The following is a 17,859-nucleotide window of genomic DNA, read 5'->3' on the forward strand; positions in this document are numbered from 1 at the left end:
AGAAGCCCGATCTGTGCATGAATGATAGAACGTTTGAAGCGTTGCTCTAAAAATCGACCTCGCTCTCCGGCCCTGAAATCGACCTAACTCACCAGAATCCAGCCGGATGATCAAAACAAGGAAGGCAAAGCAGAATTAACTCCTGTAATTAAAAGGCGTAGCAAAGACGACTTTTGGCTGGTGAGGAAAGTTCTGGCGCGTCGCCCGGACTGCGGAGCGACTTCAAGAGAATATTTCCTGGTGTGTCTTCCTGCCGTAGCTCCTCGTAGCATTGTGCTAATTGGACTGTTTGACCTGCATTAATCAAAGCGTCGCGGAGCAATTTCTGAGCCTTGAAGTAATCTGATTACTCTAATCTCGTCTCTCCAACTGGAAGCACCTGGATCGCCCCTGATTTGACGTCGCCTGCCGGCACCGTTTGTCAACGTGTGTGAGGCAGAAGCCACACGCTACCGTCGTGTCGCCGTCGCTGATGGAGCTGTAAACACTTTCTGCCGAACGAGGATGATGATGGAGGACTGGAGCTCCTGTCTGCAGGCACCATCATCCTGAATCCTCCTGTAATCTGGAGGAGGTAATCGACTGCGGGGACATAAATCTGTGGAATCACCTGTAAACCCTTGAAAAATGACATCACATTGATTTGACGTTCTGCCGTGGAGGAGATGCATCTTTGCGCGGTGATGTCACCAGGAGGACATCGCTCGATGTGAATCTTCCTCTATTCAAAGGATCGACTCATCCTGATTGGCCAGATCTTCCAGTCTGACCCCGAACCCACACACTCACCTCATTCTATGTAGGCGGTTTGGCTGTTCATCAGCGCTGGCGGTGAAGCATGCATGGAACTCTGAGTGGGGCCAGGCTGGAAATGTTACTGCGCCGCCGCAGCCTGTGGACACAAAGAGTCTGCCATCAAAGAGAGGTCAGAGGTCGCAACATTCGGGTGGAGCCTGAGACACCGGATCGGCGCTGGGGGGGATGCACACACCGACGGACTCACAAAGCCACGAACGCACAAACACAACACGAGGTTGACGAGGACACGTTTATGAGTTAATATTAAACCCACGGATTGGAAAAGTGGTGCATCCTCATCTTGATTCATCGCGGCGGTCCCCCCCCCCCCCAAGTTGATGTATTAATTAAACACAGATTTTCGGAACATAAAAGTAACTGTTGCAGCGATTTTCTTTGCCTCTGCAGGCAAACATCACTGCGTAGATGAAAGTGGGCGGCGAGCGCATGCCCCCTCTGCTCCGTTCGCTCACATCAAAAGTTTCCCGCGTCGAAAGGCGACTTGCGTCTGCGTCATCTACATCTGACGTGTCTCTGGCTCCGCTTAATTTTGATTCTGTTTCTTTTTTTTCTTTTTTTTCTTTTTAATGATGTCTGAAAAACACTTGGATAAAGCCAAACTGAGATGCATTGCAGCAGAGATGAGTCACAGGTCGTGTCGCCACATGACACATCTACAGGAGTAGATTAGCTTAGTTTAGCTGGCACGGCTAATTTAGGAGCTTTTCCCACTTGACTCTAGCCTCTATGCTAAGCTAAATTAGCAGTATGCTTGCTCGCGATTCACAAACACACAAAGATGCTCACAAACCTCTAGGCTCTCATTCAAATCTCAATCAGATCACATCTGAGCATGATAAAGCAGCATAACATGGTTCGAAACGCGTCAGTCTCATCTTTCCTTGTCTGGGAGCTGGGGGAGCATAATTGACTGCGTATGTAAAACACAATCAGAAGTTGTCAAGTGCAATTTGAGGAATTGGATGTGCAACAGCGGTGGGGATTTAAATCTGACAAAAGATGTAAAATTAAATTTTAGTTTCATTCGGTGCATTTAGCAAAAGGATAATACATTTTGGGATTCATCGTTTATGAAGCACCTTTGCTTAAAGTGCTGTGTGCAAGCCTTCCGTAACAAGTGTGTGCACGTTTGCTGATATTTGTGGGAATTCTGTGTGGTTGTGTGGTTTTGCAGGAGACAAAGAGGGAGATTGAGTTTAGCGAGATTGAGAGACTTGCAGGCCCCGTGGAAATTAGAGCTCTCCATCTCTGTCCTCAGGCCTGTGTGTGTGTGTGGTCACTGCAGGAATAAAGCAACAGAAGTCCAGTATCTCTCTTTATTACCTTCAATAAGAAGGTTGTTGCCGTCTTTCTCTGCAGGATTATGCAAAAAAAAATTTTTTTTACTTCCTGAATGGGCGGAGCATGAGTCCGATAAGCCAAACACATGAGTAGCTGTAGCTATAAACATGCGCTGCGTAATTTTTTTCTCTTTCTGCAAATATTTAAAAGCATAATTTCATATTATATCTCATAATAACTCATTTATACATTTAACATTATAATATTTTTGACATTCTCAGTACGGATTTACTGTTTACACGGTTAAAATCTTCACCATCTTGGCAACAGTCCTGTAAGAAGCCTGCCTGTGGAAACTGTGAATCTACCATCTAAAGAAATACAATGCAGGTAAAGGGTGACTCTGACTATTTTTAACTTGTGTGAGTCTTTTTAACACGGTTTAAGTCAAGGATCCAGAGAAACTCGGAGTTGTTTAGTCGATAGCGGCTGCAGGTTCCATCCTCGGCCTCTCAGAGGTGATTTTGTGCAGCTGCCCTCGACAGTCTGCCTCGGGCTGTTGTGGCCAACCTCTATCTCGATCTGCCCTGTTCTCTCTCTCTTCTCCTGTCTCCTGAAAACGATGCCGAGCAGAGAAGTCGCCTCAGGACCAGTTCTTTCCTCCTCTTCATGCTGATCCCAAACTTCCAGACGGGACTGGGCGTCTTCGTGTTTGGCTGCAGATTCGACGGCTTGGGTCTGACTTTAAACCCCAGACAATTGATCTGAAGTCAGAAAGGTGCAGGTAGGGTCTGGAGGTCTGGTTGGTTTGGGCTCCTCTCCCCCACGACTGACAGCATTAAATAATCATTCACCGTATTGGCACGGCTTCAGCAGAACAGCTGAATACTAACGACTCTGTAATTACCTGGACTTCTTTTTCAAAGCCATTAAAAGTCCACCGAAACCATCACAGCTCGACTCCTCTGGGGTTAAATGGAGGAGGAAGAGATTAAAACCCAAAGCCAAAATGAGCCGTTAATATTTTTACTGTCCTGTGGAGATTATCTCTGATCTTATTATTAGAAATTAGTCATCACGGATGAATCTGTGTGAAGTTCAAAAGAGCGATATAAGTCGCAATAATGACGGCGAATTAGCATTAACATGATGAAGAGAATAAAGCCGGCAGATTAATACAGGACAGAGAAGTGATTTGTAATCAGACGCTGGCTTCGTAGCTTCTGCACCGCAAAACTGACACGTTTAAAAGGGATGGATATAAAAGGAAAGTAAAGAAAAAGAAGAATGAAAAATGACAGCGAAGCGCAGGTGCAAATCAGTTGGCGAGGGGTGGCGGCTGAAGAACAACGCCATTTTAAAGAAATGCAAGTAAATGCACTACAGAGGAGAACGCTAACACAGTGACAAATGGTTATACAGCAGTTGCCAAATTAACGACGACCCCCACCACCCCATACCCCCCCACTGTCTGGTGAGGGCGATAATGTGCAAAGTCCTGTCGAGTAGGTGCTAAATGTACAAGATAATCTGTCTATTATGTGAGCTCCACATTAGTGGGGGAGAGCATCAATTAAACGTTCCTGTGCAACAAATGTGGGGGGGGGGTAATCTCATCTGACAGTGATGCAATATACAGTCAACCCTCGGTTTTCGAACATAATCCGTTCTAGAAGGCTGTTCGAAAAGCGAGTTGTTCGAAATCTGAAACTATTTTTCCCACTATAATTAATGTAACTAATTTTAATCTGTTCCAAGTCTAAAAAACAACTTTTTCTAATTTTTTAAAACTATTTTACACCATAAACTGCACTGTATACTGTTTACCATAAATAAAAAAGGGTAGATATAGACACTGTGTTTTATTTTAATAAAAGATATCCTATCGAACTTTGAACACAAATGTGCTACGGAGGAAGCATCTTGGGCATTCGAGTTCGCTCGGCTCCCGAGTGAGTCGCGTTCAGGTACGCTCGGCTTCTTTTGGTTTGGTCGAGAGCTGAATTTTGGTCGAGTTCAGAGACGTAAAATTCTCCGATTTTCTGGTCGAAAACCGATTTGGTCGAGAACAGAAGCGTTCGAAAACCGAGGTTTGACTGTACATTCTGAATAAGTGGCTGCATGTGAACGGAGCTGGAAATGGTGACTCTGCACGACGAACTACCCTTGAAATCAGCACATGGAACGAAATGTACTTACTGCTGAGGGTGGGGGTGGGGGTGGGGTTCTATTCGCTAAATGTATTTACTTAAAGCGCTCCATTGCCTGATTAGTATTAATAGCAGCGACTTCAGAAAGCGCATATTCCTTTATTGGTCAGTTTTGTATTATTTATGATGAATTTGAAGCCGGAGTGCTGCACAGCCGACAATGTTCTCATGTCAGTTCCATCAGCAGCACTCGGGTAAAGAGCAGATTAAGCACAGCAGAAAAAACAAGAACAAAAACGCTCAATCAACACATTAACCCGTGTGAGGCGCTCCTGGAGGATGCTGGGAGAACGCTGTGGACTGTTTGATGTAGCCGGTCCTCATCTGTAAGTCTTTTTGAGCATAATGGTGCGTATTCATCACCCCCAGTGCAGCTCGTGGTAACACTGGTCTGAGGAAGTCTGGTCAAAGCGGTAACGTTTGAGCGACCCAGGCCAAATGAAAGACTATCGGTTCAATGTGGTCTTCGGAGGTGTTGGAGCAACTTAACCTGGGCTTGGACCCAATTTTGCCGAGGAGATAAACCCAGAGTCCCTGTGGGGATGTAGGTTTTGATCAAAAATAACTTTTTCCCGCTCTTTAACGACACGTCGATGCTGGAAGAAACACACCAAAACCACGGCAGCTTATACTGAATCAATCTTTATTTATATTAAATTAAAAATATACTTTTGACAGATTCATGTAACAAACATGAGGAACGGTACTTCTATGATATAAAGCTCTGGGTGCGGATTCAAATAACACGGGATGGGGGGGAGAGGGGATATGGAGGCGTGAAGTCTCCTCTGAAAGCATGCAAAACAAATGAGATGCAAAATGGAAGGGGGCGCCAAGTCAGGCGGGGCCGGGGGTCGTATTCGGCTCAGTAGTATTCCCAGGACTAAACACAGGAGGACACAATGGATCCCAAATGCAAGATGTCTGGAAATATCGCTTCTATGAGAATACCACAGAGGGAGAGAGAAACTTGTGGGTTTTTCTCATTATTGAGCGACAAATGAAAGGAGAAAGCAAAATAGACACCCCTCCCACCCCATAACTAACCCCCCCTGACCACTTGTACATGAGGACAGCCACAAAACTCTGGGTAAGGGCCACCAAGCAAAGTTTCACATGAGAAAAGGATCAACAAGCACTTCAAACTCCCATTAGCCAAAGCGGTCAATGACATAAAGCCAGTCTGTTGCCCCCTTTTGTACAGGTGGAGATCAGCAGGAGGGTCAAAGCAATGCCTTCTTATTTACAAAAACACCACGCCGCTGTTTTAGTGCTTTATAAAAATACTATTCACATTTGTTGTTGAAGTGTGTTCGATACGACTGGGTGAAAACCCCCGAAATTCTGTACATTTATACTGAGCTGATGATTTAGACACAGGTGAACGGCTTGCGCTTCGATCGCTTTGTGCAATTAGATGCAAGCAACTAAAAGCCGCAGCCAGAGTGACAAACGGGGAGTCATGTAGAGCGAGCGACGAAATCATAGATTCAAGTCTTTTTTCCTCAAAGACAAACATCCTAGAGAATACGAGGAAGATAAAGTAAAAGGAGAAAGATCGTAGAAATAAGGATTCCCAGTTTGTGCTACTGAATTCAGTAAAACAAAGTCTTTCTGCTCCTTGGACGTAACTTTGAAGGTAATATGAAGAGATACGAAGGCAGCGAGTTCACTACAGTCTGTCTGGGTAGCATGCATGGTGTCTCGTCCTACATTAGACTAACAGTCCAGCTGCTGGGGGGAACTGTTGGATTAGCTTGGCTACATGCCTCAGCACTGTGGCTTGGAGGAAACAGCGAGAAGTTCTGGCTGTCTGTAAAAGACCAAACAACCACAAAAACCATTCAGTCATCTGCGTACGATGGAAAGCAGATTTCAGGTCAAAAAGGACAGAAACACTGTTTGTTCAAATCATTTTGGATTCCTGATTAACAGGAGACTCCGAACACGTTGTTCAAGCTGTGCAGAGTTTGTCAAAGTTCCTGAATTGATCCGATGTTCTTTCAATGGATTGGATTTTAATTTTTGGATGACCTGCTCCTTTAAACAGGTTAGCACGATAAGGTTGCGAACGCTAACATGGTGGCAAAATACATTTTGATAAGATTAACAAAAGCGAAGTGCGCGCATCCAAAGTGTCGGATTATCTGAAGTGCTCTCAAGGTCATGCAAGGTCAGTCGTGTCATCAGGATAATCCGTTCTTGATTCAAATGCATATTTTCCGAGAAACTTATGTATGGGTTTTTCCGTCCTACTAAAATTCTACCGTTGTTGTTTTTGTCAACTTGAAACCTACTTTTAGCTTCCATCACTCTGCATAAACAAGCCCAAAATGCCATAAATATTTCACATTGATATTAAATGTTGCCTCTATTTCATTGAATTAGAACTCCAAAAGGGACTACAAAATACGCTCTCATCAAATCAGCATGACATCATCAAAGCAGCAGCGTAAATCCTGTCTAAAGTAAACAAATCTTGGAAACAAGGACGGTTTTGAAGCTGGTCAGCACCACCTCAACCACACGTCTCCACTTCCTTCAGCTGCACCCCCTTCCTGAAGTGGTAAACAACCAGATAAACACGTTGAATATTTCAGTAACGATGGGTGGAAATCCTTTCTTTCTACCCACCAGATTGATCAAAGTGCTCCACGGGGAGGATGAACATATACAGCGGAGTCTGGGGAACACTTTCACACACATGAAGACATGAAATAAAAGCATCCTACACAAGAAAACAGCTTGGACAGGACTCTGCTCATGCTGCAGGATGATGAAAAGCTGTTACAAACAATGAAAAAGTAATAAAGATAAGGTTCCATAGCTAATGGTTGGGAAAACTAGCTTAAAGGTTCAGAAAATAGAAGATTTTGTTTCTAAGATGTGATTATAGTGAGATATTGCAGGAGGACCTCAGAGGCAAACACAAAAATGGATGCCTTCATCTTCAAAGTTTGGAGAGCTTTGTGGCGTTTTTCAGCCCCCATGTTTTTGTGTATGGCTAGGCAGGAGAAATAATGGCTGCGACAGCTAACGCTGTTAGCGGCGCCGGCTGGCTGTTAGCCTGCAGCGGCAACGGCAGGAAGAGGAAACGACGGTTTACAACAGAGACACTACAGCTCAACGGGAAATTAAAATTCCACATGGAAGGAAAAGAATGATGAAGGTGAACACTTCCTCGGAGACGTCTAACCGTTTAATTATGGGTTATGCTAACTAACATGCTATTGTAACTGGACAGCAGGTTTTTCAGCCTGACTGCGGTCAGGTTTCAGCAAGAAGGTGTTGGTTTATTAAATACTAAAATTCATCATGTCATCCAATCGGAGGAGCCAAAGTCCAGCAAGAAGCACCAATAGTGTTTCTTTTGAGAAGATATGAACTTTGCAGGTGATTACTTTTATAAATTCAGGTACGTAATTGTTAAAATTGTGCAGGTCAAGTCAGCTGAATGCTTGAACCCAGACTGATTAACATGTTAAGTATTGACTCCATCCACGTCTCCGAGTTCATTCACTGAAACAAACCCACAGTTCTAGAAACCTTCACATCCTCTGTGTCAGCAGATCCCGTAGAACAGTGACTCTAATGTGGTGAAGATCTCCCACATTTGACACGACTGGTCCATGTGACTCGCTGTCCCTTCAAGTCGCTGACCTGAAAAAGCCTCTGCAGTCACATGACCCATCTCTTATTAGAAGCCAGACTTTTCTTTAGTATTCCTATATAGTTTTCAGCTGTGAATCATGTCTTCTGGACTTCTACGGCACCCCTTAGGAGACAAACGGGCTCACTAATGTGTGAATGTCCACATTCAGACTGAAAAAAACAAACATACACATGAAGGACTGTTACTGTGCTGTCTTCTTCATTCCTTGAGGTCTTCATTAGGCAGTCTGCTGACCCCCCCTACCCTCCCTCGCTCTAGATTTCCACTCCCTTTGCCGTCTCTCTCGCTCCCTCTGTTTCCATGATCACCATTTTGACTTTGGCTGCTTTACAGATGTTCTTATTGCACTATTGAGCAGATACAGCAATTCTTCAAAATGTACTCGCCAATTTAAGCTAGCTTCACGATCTGAGAGGGAAACCCAGTGTATAAAAACCACTTTCATAGTGTTTAGAAAACTTTTTACAATAAATTTTTCCTTTTGCTTGGAGTACAAAGATGTTTTATCTTTTAAATCAGCTTTTTCAAGCAGACAGCAGTCAAGCAGAAATAAAGCGAAGCGAAACATCAGTTGCCCCGTGTGATTTAAAAACTACAAAAAGTAAAGGAGGGATCACTGCAGTTTTATCCATCACAGTATCACAGTTACCGTAGAAAGAAGAATCTCACATATTTGATGGGAAAATTGAGAAGGTACAGTATAAATCCAAGATTTAATGACTGATCAGCTCTCAGTGCTCCGTCTTTAATATTACTGGAGTCCGGATGACACCTCTCAGTCTTTTTCCTCCTCCAAAGGTCATTCACCAAAGACATCTCGACATCTGACAGATTGTTTGCTCTGTCTGCTTGCTCATTTCAGACAGTCTCACAAGAGTTCTGTTCATCCTCACACCTTTATACCACGAAACAAAAGAAACAATGAAATGTCTTGTCCTTGTGAGTCTGACACCGCAGTGGTTGGCAGTGAGTTAACGTCCCGTTAGGTTACTCCATCTGCTTTGGCACAGTTGTGGTCTACCTCATTGGGGAACGTGGTACGTCTTCTGTGTGCCAGGTGTGTGTCTGTGGTTTGACGATGACCATAGCCTTCAACTTCCCAGTGAGTGCAGTCTGTATCTACAGAACAGAGATGGACCAGTTCGGCGAGATTGAAGGTGCATGGGCTAGAGTTCGGTCTGCTTGGTTCGGTTAGGTCCACCTCCTGCTGTCGCTACAGTCTTCAGCGGTTGGCGTGTTTTTTTGGAAAGCGTTTGGGGGGCGGCTGTGGTTGTAGCGGCGCCCCCGTTGCATGGGACAGTGGAACCGGAGAAGATGTCTAGTTTTGCTGGAGGCTAGAGTCAAGCTGAGGAATATTTGACAGTTGGGACAATCTAGACCACAGTGTTCCGTTGCCGGTAGGGTGGAGGCGGCAAGACTGTGCCAGATTTCAGGGAAAACTCAGACATGTACTCAGGGTTTTCAGCTACTGCTGGCCGTATGTGTCCATTTTGCTTATAGAAGAGCTTGGCGTTGGTAGAACCCCCCTGTGCACCATCAGGGATCCCCTGGTTAGACGATTTGGGAGGCAAGCTGTGCTGCCAGTATTCAGGATTGTCAAAGGTCACCTTCAGTTTCTTCCCACTGACTTTACCTGATGTCAGTCCTCCATGCTTCAGCAAGCTCGAGGGGTGAGTCGTGGTGTGGCTCTGGTAGGCCGGAAGGCCGCCATGACTGATGGTAGCTGAAGTGGAAAGGGCACCTGATTGGCACACCTGGGCTTGGACCGTAGTTCCTGTTTGGCTCTGGCTAGAGGCTCCCCCACCTGGATTACCAAGTTGCCCTGCAGGTTTGATGTTGTGGTGTGCATGGAGGACGTGGGTTGGTGGGCCATGGTGGCAAGCCATGCCAGATGGAGAGGCCTGAGCAGTGGGGAGAGGGTAGTGGGTCAGACTGGTCTGGATGGTAAGAGGGAGGTGGGAGGTTGAAGGTGTGGTCGTGATTGAAGGAGAGGGCTGGGTTGGTAGGGGCAGACCGTTTCTCCTCAGGGCTTCCAGGCCCAGCTCAGCCGGGCTGTGGAAGGTGTTGAGGTAGAGGGGCTCGTTGATGTACTCGTCCTCTGCTTTGGGCTGGCTGCTGGGTGTGCTGTGGTACCCTGGGTTATCCAAGGCGTGAATGTCGCCATTTTTACGACGTGACACAAACGGGTTCTCCTCAATGGGATTCAGATATTCTGCAGCACAGAAAAAAAGGAAAGGAGGGTAGGAATGTGGAGAGGAAGAGAAAAGGAATTTAAAAGAGAATAAGGCAGGAAAACAAAAGATTCAAGGAAATTAAATACAGAGAAGAGAAAACGAGAGAATCGAACGGGAGTAAGAGAAAAAGATTGCTTGCTAATGAGGAGAGAAGATGAGATGATAATGGTGATAATGGTAGCCACTCAGGACCAGACGGGCAACTTGCCAGCAGTTCTTTGGCACCGAAAACTCCATCTGCCGGGGGTGAAAATGCCAACAAATGACCCCTCTTCACTTGATTCGAAGGCACTACAACAGTGGGGTGAAAACCTATTGATTGTGCCCACTCTTCCGCTCCTTGACATTGAATCGGATGCATTTTGCTGCAGGCTTTGTTATATTTTGAGCCGCTCAAAATTCAAAAACTGGAGCGAGGAGAGCAGTGCTGATGGATGGAATTATGATCAAGAGGAAAACAGGACTCTGTCGTCACCGACATACACCGTTGATGAAAACTCATTCAGAGCTTAAATGAACAAAAGGCAATGGAATGAACAGGACAGTGACAAGTGTAACATACAACAAAAAGATCACATTTACTCTCAGGAACCAAGAAATGATGGCACAGAGGAAAATCTCGTAGTGGACACAAATTGCTGCAGAACAGGTTATTTTAGAAGTTGCATGCTGCGGATCATATCTCATAAAATGCAGTCGCCACAAAATGCTACACAAGACAGAGATTATCTATTCAATTCTAAGCAAATTGCTTGTTGCAAGTTCTGATTCTATGTTTCACTTCGATTACCTGAAGAGCTCTTGTCCTTCATGGGCGTCATGTATCCGTCCTCATCAGTGTCCCCTCTGGACCCCCTCTCCCCTAGGAAGATGGTTGGGTCGGTGCTGTACCTTTGGCCCCCGCTGTCCTCTACCCCCGCCTGGCTCAGGCTCTTCTTATGCAAACTCCCGTTACAGCACTGGTCCTCCAGGGTGGGAACGTGTCCTCCTGTGACATCCTGGTTCATGCAAGCTTGAGCGCTCGCCACGGATCCCTCTGTCGGGTTAGAGCCACCATCTCGATAGCCAAACTGGTTCTGAGGCAAGAGATAGTTTGTGGATACAGATGAGAAAAAGGCTTGGTTGGTTTGTTTAAACCAAAAAGGGAAATTTCATGCACATTTGACTCAGTGCAGCTATTCCGTGATTGAAGATATGGAAAAACATTTACAATTTAATAAACCAAAGTAAAGATGTCTGCAATTGAACCACAACAAACACTGAGTGTTTGTTGAGCTCAAATCTGAGTTTTTGAGCCACCTGAGGGAAAGGAAGTGAGACTTTTAACAAAAACAGCTGCCTATTAAAGGTATAATTCTCCAACAAAGTTCTGCCAATGCAGTCATCATCCTTCAGGGACGACGAGGGGCGGCCAGGTGGAGCTACTACTCAAACACGTCAACCTCAAAAAAGAAAGAAAACCCCCACAAGAAAACACAAAACATGACATGGAAGTAAAGGCCTTGTTGTGGTGCTGTGTTGGTTTGCCTCGGGCGATTTAACCCAGGCCCACTTCTCCCTGCTCTTTCCCGCTACTAGTGCTACCACAGCAATTACAGGAAGTACAGATACAAAACACAACACAAACGGAGATGTCCTAGGGTTATATCTGTTCACCTACTCCCTCAGTTTTCCCTTCATTGCAATCATCCTTCCTGTCCTCCAAACTTCTCTGCTCATCTCTTCTTCAAAGCCAGTCATTATCTGCTTCTCTTTTCAAGTTTGAGCGTGAGAGCATAGATTAGATATCCGTCTGTGTTGGAGTGCGCCTGCAGTGGTGCAACCTGAATACCGAACGTTCTGTGGCAAAGTAAGCCAGCCGGCGGGTGTTAACAATGAATTCCTTTCCCTGTCTGGGCATCGAGGTGCTTTAGACTGCATAATAAAACAAGTTTCAATTCATGATAGCAGCATTGACCTTGAACATGCAGGACCTCGACGGTTGAATTAACTTGTGTGTTCTTTCGGATACGTAAGTGCTCATCGGGGGAACAAAAATCCAACAGCAAATGGGTAGGTCACGGGGCTAAAAGGTGCGCAAGACGTAGAGCTGCGGGCCATGTTGCAGAGCAAATATTTCAGCCTGCACTCATTAGTCGACAGCTTGGGCTTTTTAAGGTAGCGTCTGTTATTTGCTTATAGAGCTTGTGAGTAATGCAACCTGGGGCCTGGGGGAGCGCGAGCGTAAAGAGCACAGATTTCAGCCACATACACCGGAATTGAAATAATGGAGGTGAGCCATTAGCAGAGAATCATCAGTGCACAGGAAGTTACCAACCACCTTGACTGCTCGCTGAGGAGAGTTTAGAAACGCAGTGCAAAGTCAATATGTTCAATAACTTCTTGTCACTTTTAAAACACTCATTGATGAATCATCTGACTCATAGCAGAGGAGTGTGAGTTACTTACTCTGTTGGAATCGACGCGAGGCCTGGTTGTATAGGACGGAGGAGCCACGTTGAAGCCGCGGGGCACTAGATATTCCTCGGCGTCCATCAGGTCATCCAGGTCCTCCTCGTCCAGGAGGCTCTGGAAGAACTTGCTGTCGTTGGGGCTGGGCAGCTTCATGCGGTCGTCGCCCTAAACGGCAAACAAGAGACATCCTTCTGAGGCTGGTTCTTTTGCACGGACGCCATAAAGGGAATGTGATCGTTTGGCAAACACACCTGGATGACCAGGTACCGTTGGGGATCACGGGCCATCCTGCAGAACTCGGCCGCCAGCTCCTTGAACTTCGGCCGGCTGTCGGCATCGATCATCCAGCCTGGGCGAGAGGAGGACGCAGAAGAAGAAGTGGGTCACATGTGCGCCACATGCATGCATAACAAATCCGAAAGGTGCCATCCAGGTGGATTCTTGTGAGAAATGGGAGAAGATGAATTCATCGTTCATTTACACAGAGTTCACTGAATGAATAAGCGCAAGGCTGACCTGAATAACGTTGCGTGCCTTGCTCGAGGGCAGCTCAGGGGTAATTATTAAAGAGAGTGTTGTTATTACAATTAGCAGGATGCTTTTATTCCTGAGGCTACGTTAAATACAAGCCCTTGCAGGTGAAGCGACCTGTCAAAACACAATTTCTTAATTTCACTTTATTTACGCTCAGGAGAACTAATTGCTGTCTCATTACGTTAATGCCTCCAATGAGTGTTTCCTGTCTCAATAACCCCCTCGCTGTTTGCTGCTCTCCTGAAACAACCCCTGACCCCCTGTATTATCATTTCACCTGCCCATCTTCCTTCACTTTATTCCCCCCCACCACCACCACCACACCCACACACACACACACACACACACACACACACACACACACACACACACACACACACACACACACACACACACACACACACACACAACCACTCTAACTTAATTGCGATGCAATTACTCCAGCGATCTAAGTCTACTCCATCGTTATTGGAGTGCAGTGACGGTGGAGGGATACGCCATTAATGGCACACCAAATCACAGAGAGCAGCTCTCAGTCATGTAATCAGGATTACTGCCCCCGTCGCTGTACGCGGGTTGATAGACTACTTGACCCTTTTTTGTGGCTATTTCTGCTCGCAAGACGCGAGCAGAAATACTCAATTTTTTTGGCGTATGAGACAATTTGAACATTAGGAAGAAAAACTTTTCACATTTGTCCATCAGCTAGCAGCTAACCTGGTTGTGCATGTCCGTGGCATGTTTTAACCAATTCCTTAAAATGAACAACCCCCCCCAAAGGGCAACAACAGACATCAGTTGGACTGTTTTGAGGCTAAAGGGGCTTTTATAGTTTATTCCTTCAAAACCCAACAGCAGTCTTTCATTTGGAAAAAGAAAAACTGATGACATTTCCACCGAATGAACATTTTCGTTGTGGAGATACGTTTGATATCGAGCTCCAAGGTAAATCACATTGTTCTCTTTCAACAGATTTGGCATTTTAAGCACTGTGCTCTTGTTCCCATCCGGAGTGAGTCACAATCGGAGAGTGAGTTTAAATCCTCAGCGCTACAAGGAGCCAATAATAGGAGCTACGTTCATACTGCTGAGAAAATATTTGTATAAAAAGATAAAAAAGTTAGGAGGACTTGATGAGATTTTCAGCCGTGCAAGACCAGAAAGTTTTCAGCCATCATTGTGTTGAGGTGTGACAGAGCGGTGACCAGACTGGAGTGAGGAAGAGGAAGCCAAGCATCTGATAACTGGCAGATCTCATCCCAGTCTGGCACTGATATTTGGACCACGTCCTGGAAATATGGGAGGAAGGGTCCCTCACCAGAACTAGCGCCAGTGTTCTGGATCCAGCCGGGGTAAAAGGGAAAGGACAGAGAATTTGGGTGTGATGAAGAAGAGGCAGGTTTTTGGATCAGGACACAGGACCACTTTATCTTTTTTTTTTTCTTCTGAGCTTCTGTTTCTTTATTTGCCTACTGAGACTTTGATGGGAAAACAGAAACTGCTGTCATGCAGGTTTGCTGAGCCAGGTGATCGTCACCCCACCTCAGCCCTAACCCCCCCCCCCCCAGCCACCCTCAGGAGGAAGCTCATTTCAGCTGCTTGAACTCTTTGTCTTGTTTGAACCATTTACCGCAACCACCACCCTTAAAAAAAGTCTCCTGTTTGACCAAATCTTTTGGTTTTATGGTTCCTCACATTTCACCATGACCATGTAGACATCTATGGTGCAGATGGGGGGCTGGGGCAGACGCTCCCCTTTCTCTAGGATGTCTGGGATTTCCCTTGTGGGTATGCCGTCGTAGGGTTTCCCTCCAAACGTCATGAGCTCCCAGATAGTCACTCCTGGAGACGTAGGGAGTAAATGGAAGGAGGAAAAAAGATTAGCAAACAAATAAGGTGGTAAAAACATGCATATATAAAGGAAATGGAAGCACCTACCGTAACTCCAGACGTCACTCTGATGGGTGAACTTCCTGTAGTGGATGCACTCCAGAGCCATCCACTTGATGGGCATCTGAGGAAGCGACACACAGATGAAGACCGGCGTTATTTCTGTCATCTCTTACCCTCTTCCTCAACAGCTGGCCCATCTTAAATCAAACATTTGGCAGATATCAACGTTTTACTTTGCTCGATATTTCTCAAGTACTCTGATTGATTGGCGTCATTCCAGCGCAAAGTTCGTCAATAGTGACCGTGCTTTCCCTTAGATTTTAACCCCTATGTTTCGGCTGTTAGTCTCACGTTATCTTCACAGTCTGAAGCTCCTGAGGAGGCAGTCGGTGAAATGGTTCCGACAACGGACCCTCTGACACTCCACACAAGGACAATGACCAATGTAGCCGTATCTTAACCGGAGTGATCATTTCCATATTGACTAGAAAAGGGGTTTTTTTTTGTCCGTAGAGCCCACCAAACAAGACAATTATCCAGCCTTCTGCATGTGAACGCACACCTGCACATGCATGTAGAGGCTGTGGTCATTTAACACGCAGCCTCTCGTGTTCGTGTGGCGGCCGACACACTCACACACACGCCTGATCTCCTGGGGGGAAATGAGCAGGAAAGAGGGGAAATGATACGCTTCAGGTAGGAAACGCAACGCCGTCACTTTCATCTCTGTTGATTTATCTCTCACACCGTGTCTATTTTTACGGCACACACACATACATGTGCTGACAACAGCTCCCGTTTATCACAGCATCAGTGAATACCGACACAGAGCTAATTACTCCGTGTCACACGCTTCTGGTCTGCTTTTTTGAAAAGACCTTTTTTTTTCTTAATTTGCCCATAGATTGAAGCTCGAGCGCCAAATCAAGAAGCTTCCAGGAGCGCAGGTGAATAGACGCAGCAATGAGGAAGCCAATTTAATAAAGGAAGTTGATCAGGACGGTCGGGCTCCAGAGAAGTGGCTCCTGATTCGTCTGGGTCCCCAAACACAACAGGCTGATTGAAAGCGTGGAGTGCTTCCTGGAAACACATTTCTTTATTTTTCCTGTTTAAATACAAGCAGACAACTTTGTGTTATGTTTGACTGCTTTTGTAAAATGTGTTTTTTCTGGTCTGTTTGTGTTTATAACCTCCATTCACATTGAAATCCAGATATGAAACAGCAAAAAAAACAACCAAAACCCTGAATAAATGTATTTTTCTCTTTCCTACATTTCTGTTTGCTACAAAAGCAAATGATGCATCATCACACAGATCTGGTAAGATGGGGAGAATACGGCGCCGTTATTCTGTTTCCCTCCCTTTATGAACTCCATCATCACCTCGACTCTGTTCGGAAACAGTCACACTTATGATTTAGTCTCTCTCATTTGCATATTTTTCCATTTCTGCGGCCGAGCAGTGATTTGATCCGAGGTCATAAACACAAAATGTTACCCAAGTTTTAGAAGTGAATCACCCGTTTCGCATTTGTAAAGTTGTCAAACACAATAAATATGACAAAAAACCAAAGCCTTGAGTTTTGTCTTCGGTTGGGCGAAAAACTGATTTTTAAATTAATTTGGTTTAGTTTGGACGCGTTCTCATGGTAAACAAATACATCTTTGTTTTTAATTTAAAATCTAACATTTAAAGGTTTTATTTGTTGCATTGTGAGACAAAAATGAAGAATGAACTGAAGAGAACGTCTGCCTGGCTCATCCCCTCCTGTGAGCTCTCGTCTGGTGACCTTTGTTTACCGTCGCCGTGTTGCCGCGTTGGTTCCGCTGCTCTCTCCTCCACTTACACCAACCTTGCCGCCGTCTGCGTTGTACTCCTTCTCATCGGCGTCTAGCAGCCTGGCCAGGCCGAAATCGGTGATCTTGATGTGATTGGGCGACTTCACCAACACGTTCCGGGCCGCCAGATCCCTATGGACCAGCCTCCTCTCCTCCAGGTACATCATTCCCTGGGAGAGAAACAGGGAAGGGGGGGTGAGGGATGACTACCCTGCAGAGACATTCATCTTTTTATATTCCATGATCGGAGCAGTCTGAGACTGTCGATGCGGTAAATGTCAGCACTAACATAAAATTATTGTCATAACTGTCATCATCATTAACCCCACACCCACTCAGACGTTTCGATTCCGTCTCTAATCGTTGCCATACCTCATCTGTACGCCTGGAGGTGAGGCGGCTTTTAAAGCATTGCAGGAAGTTGGGGATCGGGTCTCTGACAAGGCGCCTCCCTGCCCCCCTCCCATGATGGCAGGAGTTGTCAAGACAAAACAATGCCAACAAATACTTAACACATTCACCAGTTTGCAGGCGCACCCCCCCCCCCCCAACTAGGCCCGGTCGAGGCTGAACGAACCAGGCAGGCAGGACCGATTGAAGTGGAAGCTAAATAAGAGGACGCCACTTTGCAGGCAGATCAATACCAACACCTTGGCGAAGGGGGAGGTGGTTATTGTACTCCACACAATGTGAAATTTCAAGCAAGGCTCATGCGTCCACTGGTGCGAGAGAATCCCAGCCCAGATGAAACCCCCAGAATGACAATGCCGTGTGTGTGTGTTTTTGTTTTCCACACATCAACGCACACTGCGTTGGAAATACTCGTTGTGTGGAGGCACCCCCCCGTCGCCACCGCCTCCTCCTCCCGGACGACCGCGTGAGGATAAATCGATGCTGCCGACGTCTGGCTCGCCAGGCTGAGC

General features: G+C 45.8%; 1 protein-coding gene across 6 annotated transcripts in view; it reads right to left on the minus strand.

Annotated features, from left to right (window-relative positions):
• LOC137591324 (receptor tyrosine-protein kinase erbB-4-like) overlaps nt 1-17,859 on the minus strand; it is a 189,106-nt gene that overhangs the window by 23,933 nt on the left and 147,314 nt on the right. For 3 of the 6 annotated variants that reach the window (XR_011034642.1, XR_011034643.1, XR_011034641.1), the window contains exons 21-27: nt 16,945-17,106; nt 15,144-15,219; nt 14,901-15,047; nt 12,923-13,020; nt 12,666-12,836; nt 11,008-11,293; nt 790-892 (exon numbers count right to left, since the gene is read on the minus strand). Coding sequence is in view for 3 of the 6 variants with exons in the window: in XM_068309247.1 (XP_068165348.1) it covers nt 9,357-10,195; nt 11,008-11,293; nt 12,666-12,836; nt 12,923-13,020; nt 14,901-15,047; nt 15,144-15,219; nt 16,945-17,106 (1,779 nt within the window). In the remaining 3 variants the exon portion in view is untranslated. Of the gene's footprint in view, nt 1-789; nt 893-4,989; nt 10,196-11,007; nt 11,294-12,665; nt 12,837-12,922; nt 13,021-14,900; nt 15,048-15,143; nt 15,220-16,944; nt 17,107-17,859 lie in introns of those variants that run through there. The other 3 variants (XM_068309247.1, XM_068309246.1, XM_068309248.1) reach the window with 2 other exon arrangements.

The sequence above is a fragment of the Antennarius striatus genome, chromosome 24, assembly GCF_040054535.1.
Source record: "Antennarius striatus isolate MH-2024 chromosome 24, ASM4005453v1, whole genome shotgun sequence".
In the NCBI taxonomy this organism is placed as follows: Eukaryota; Metazoa; Chordata; class Actinopteri; order Lophiiformes; family Antennariidae; genus Antennarius; species Antennarius striatus.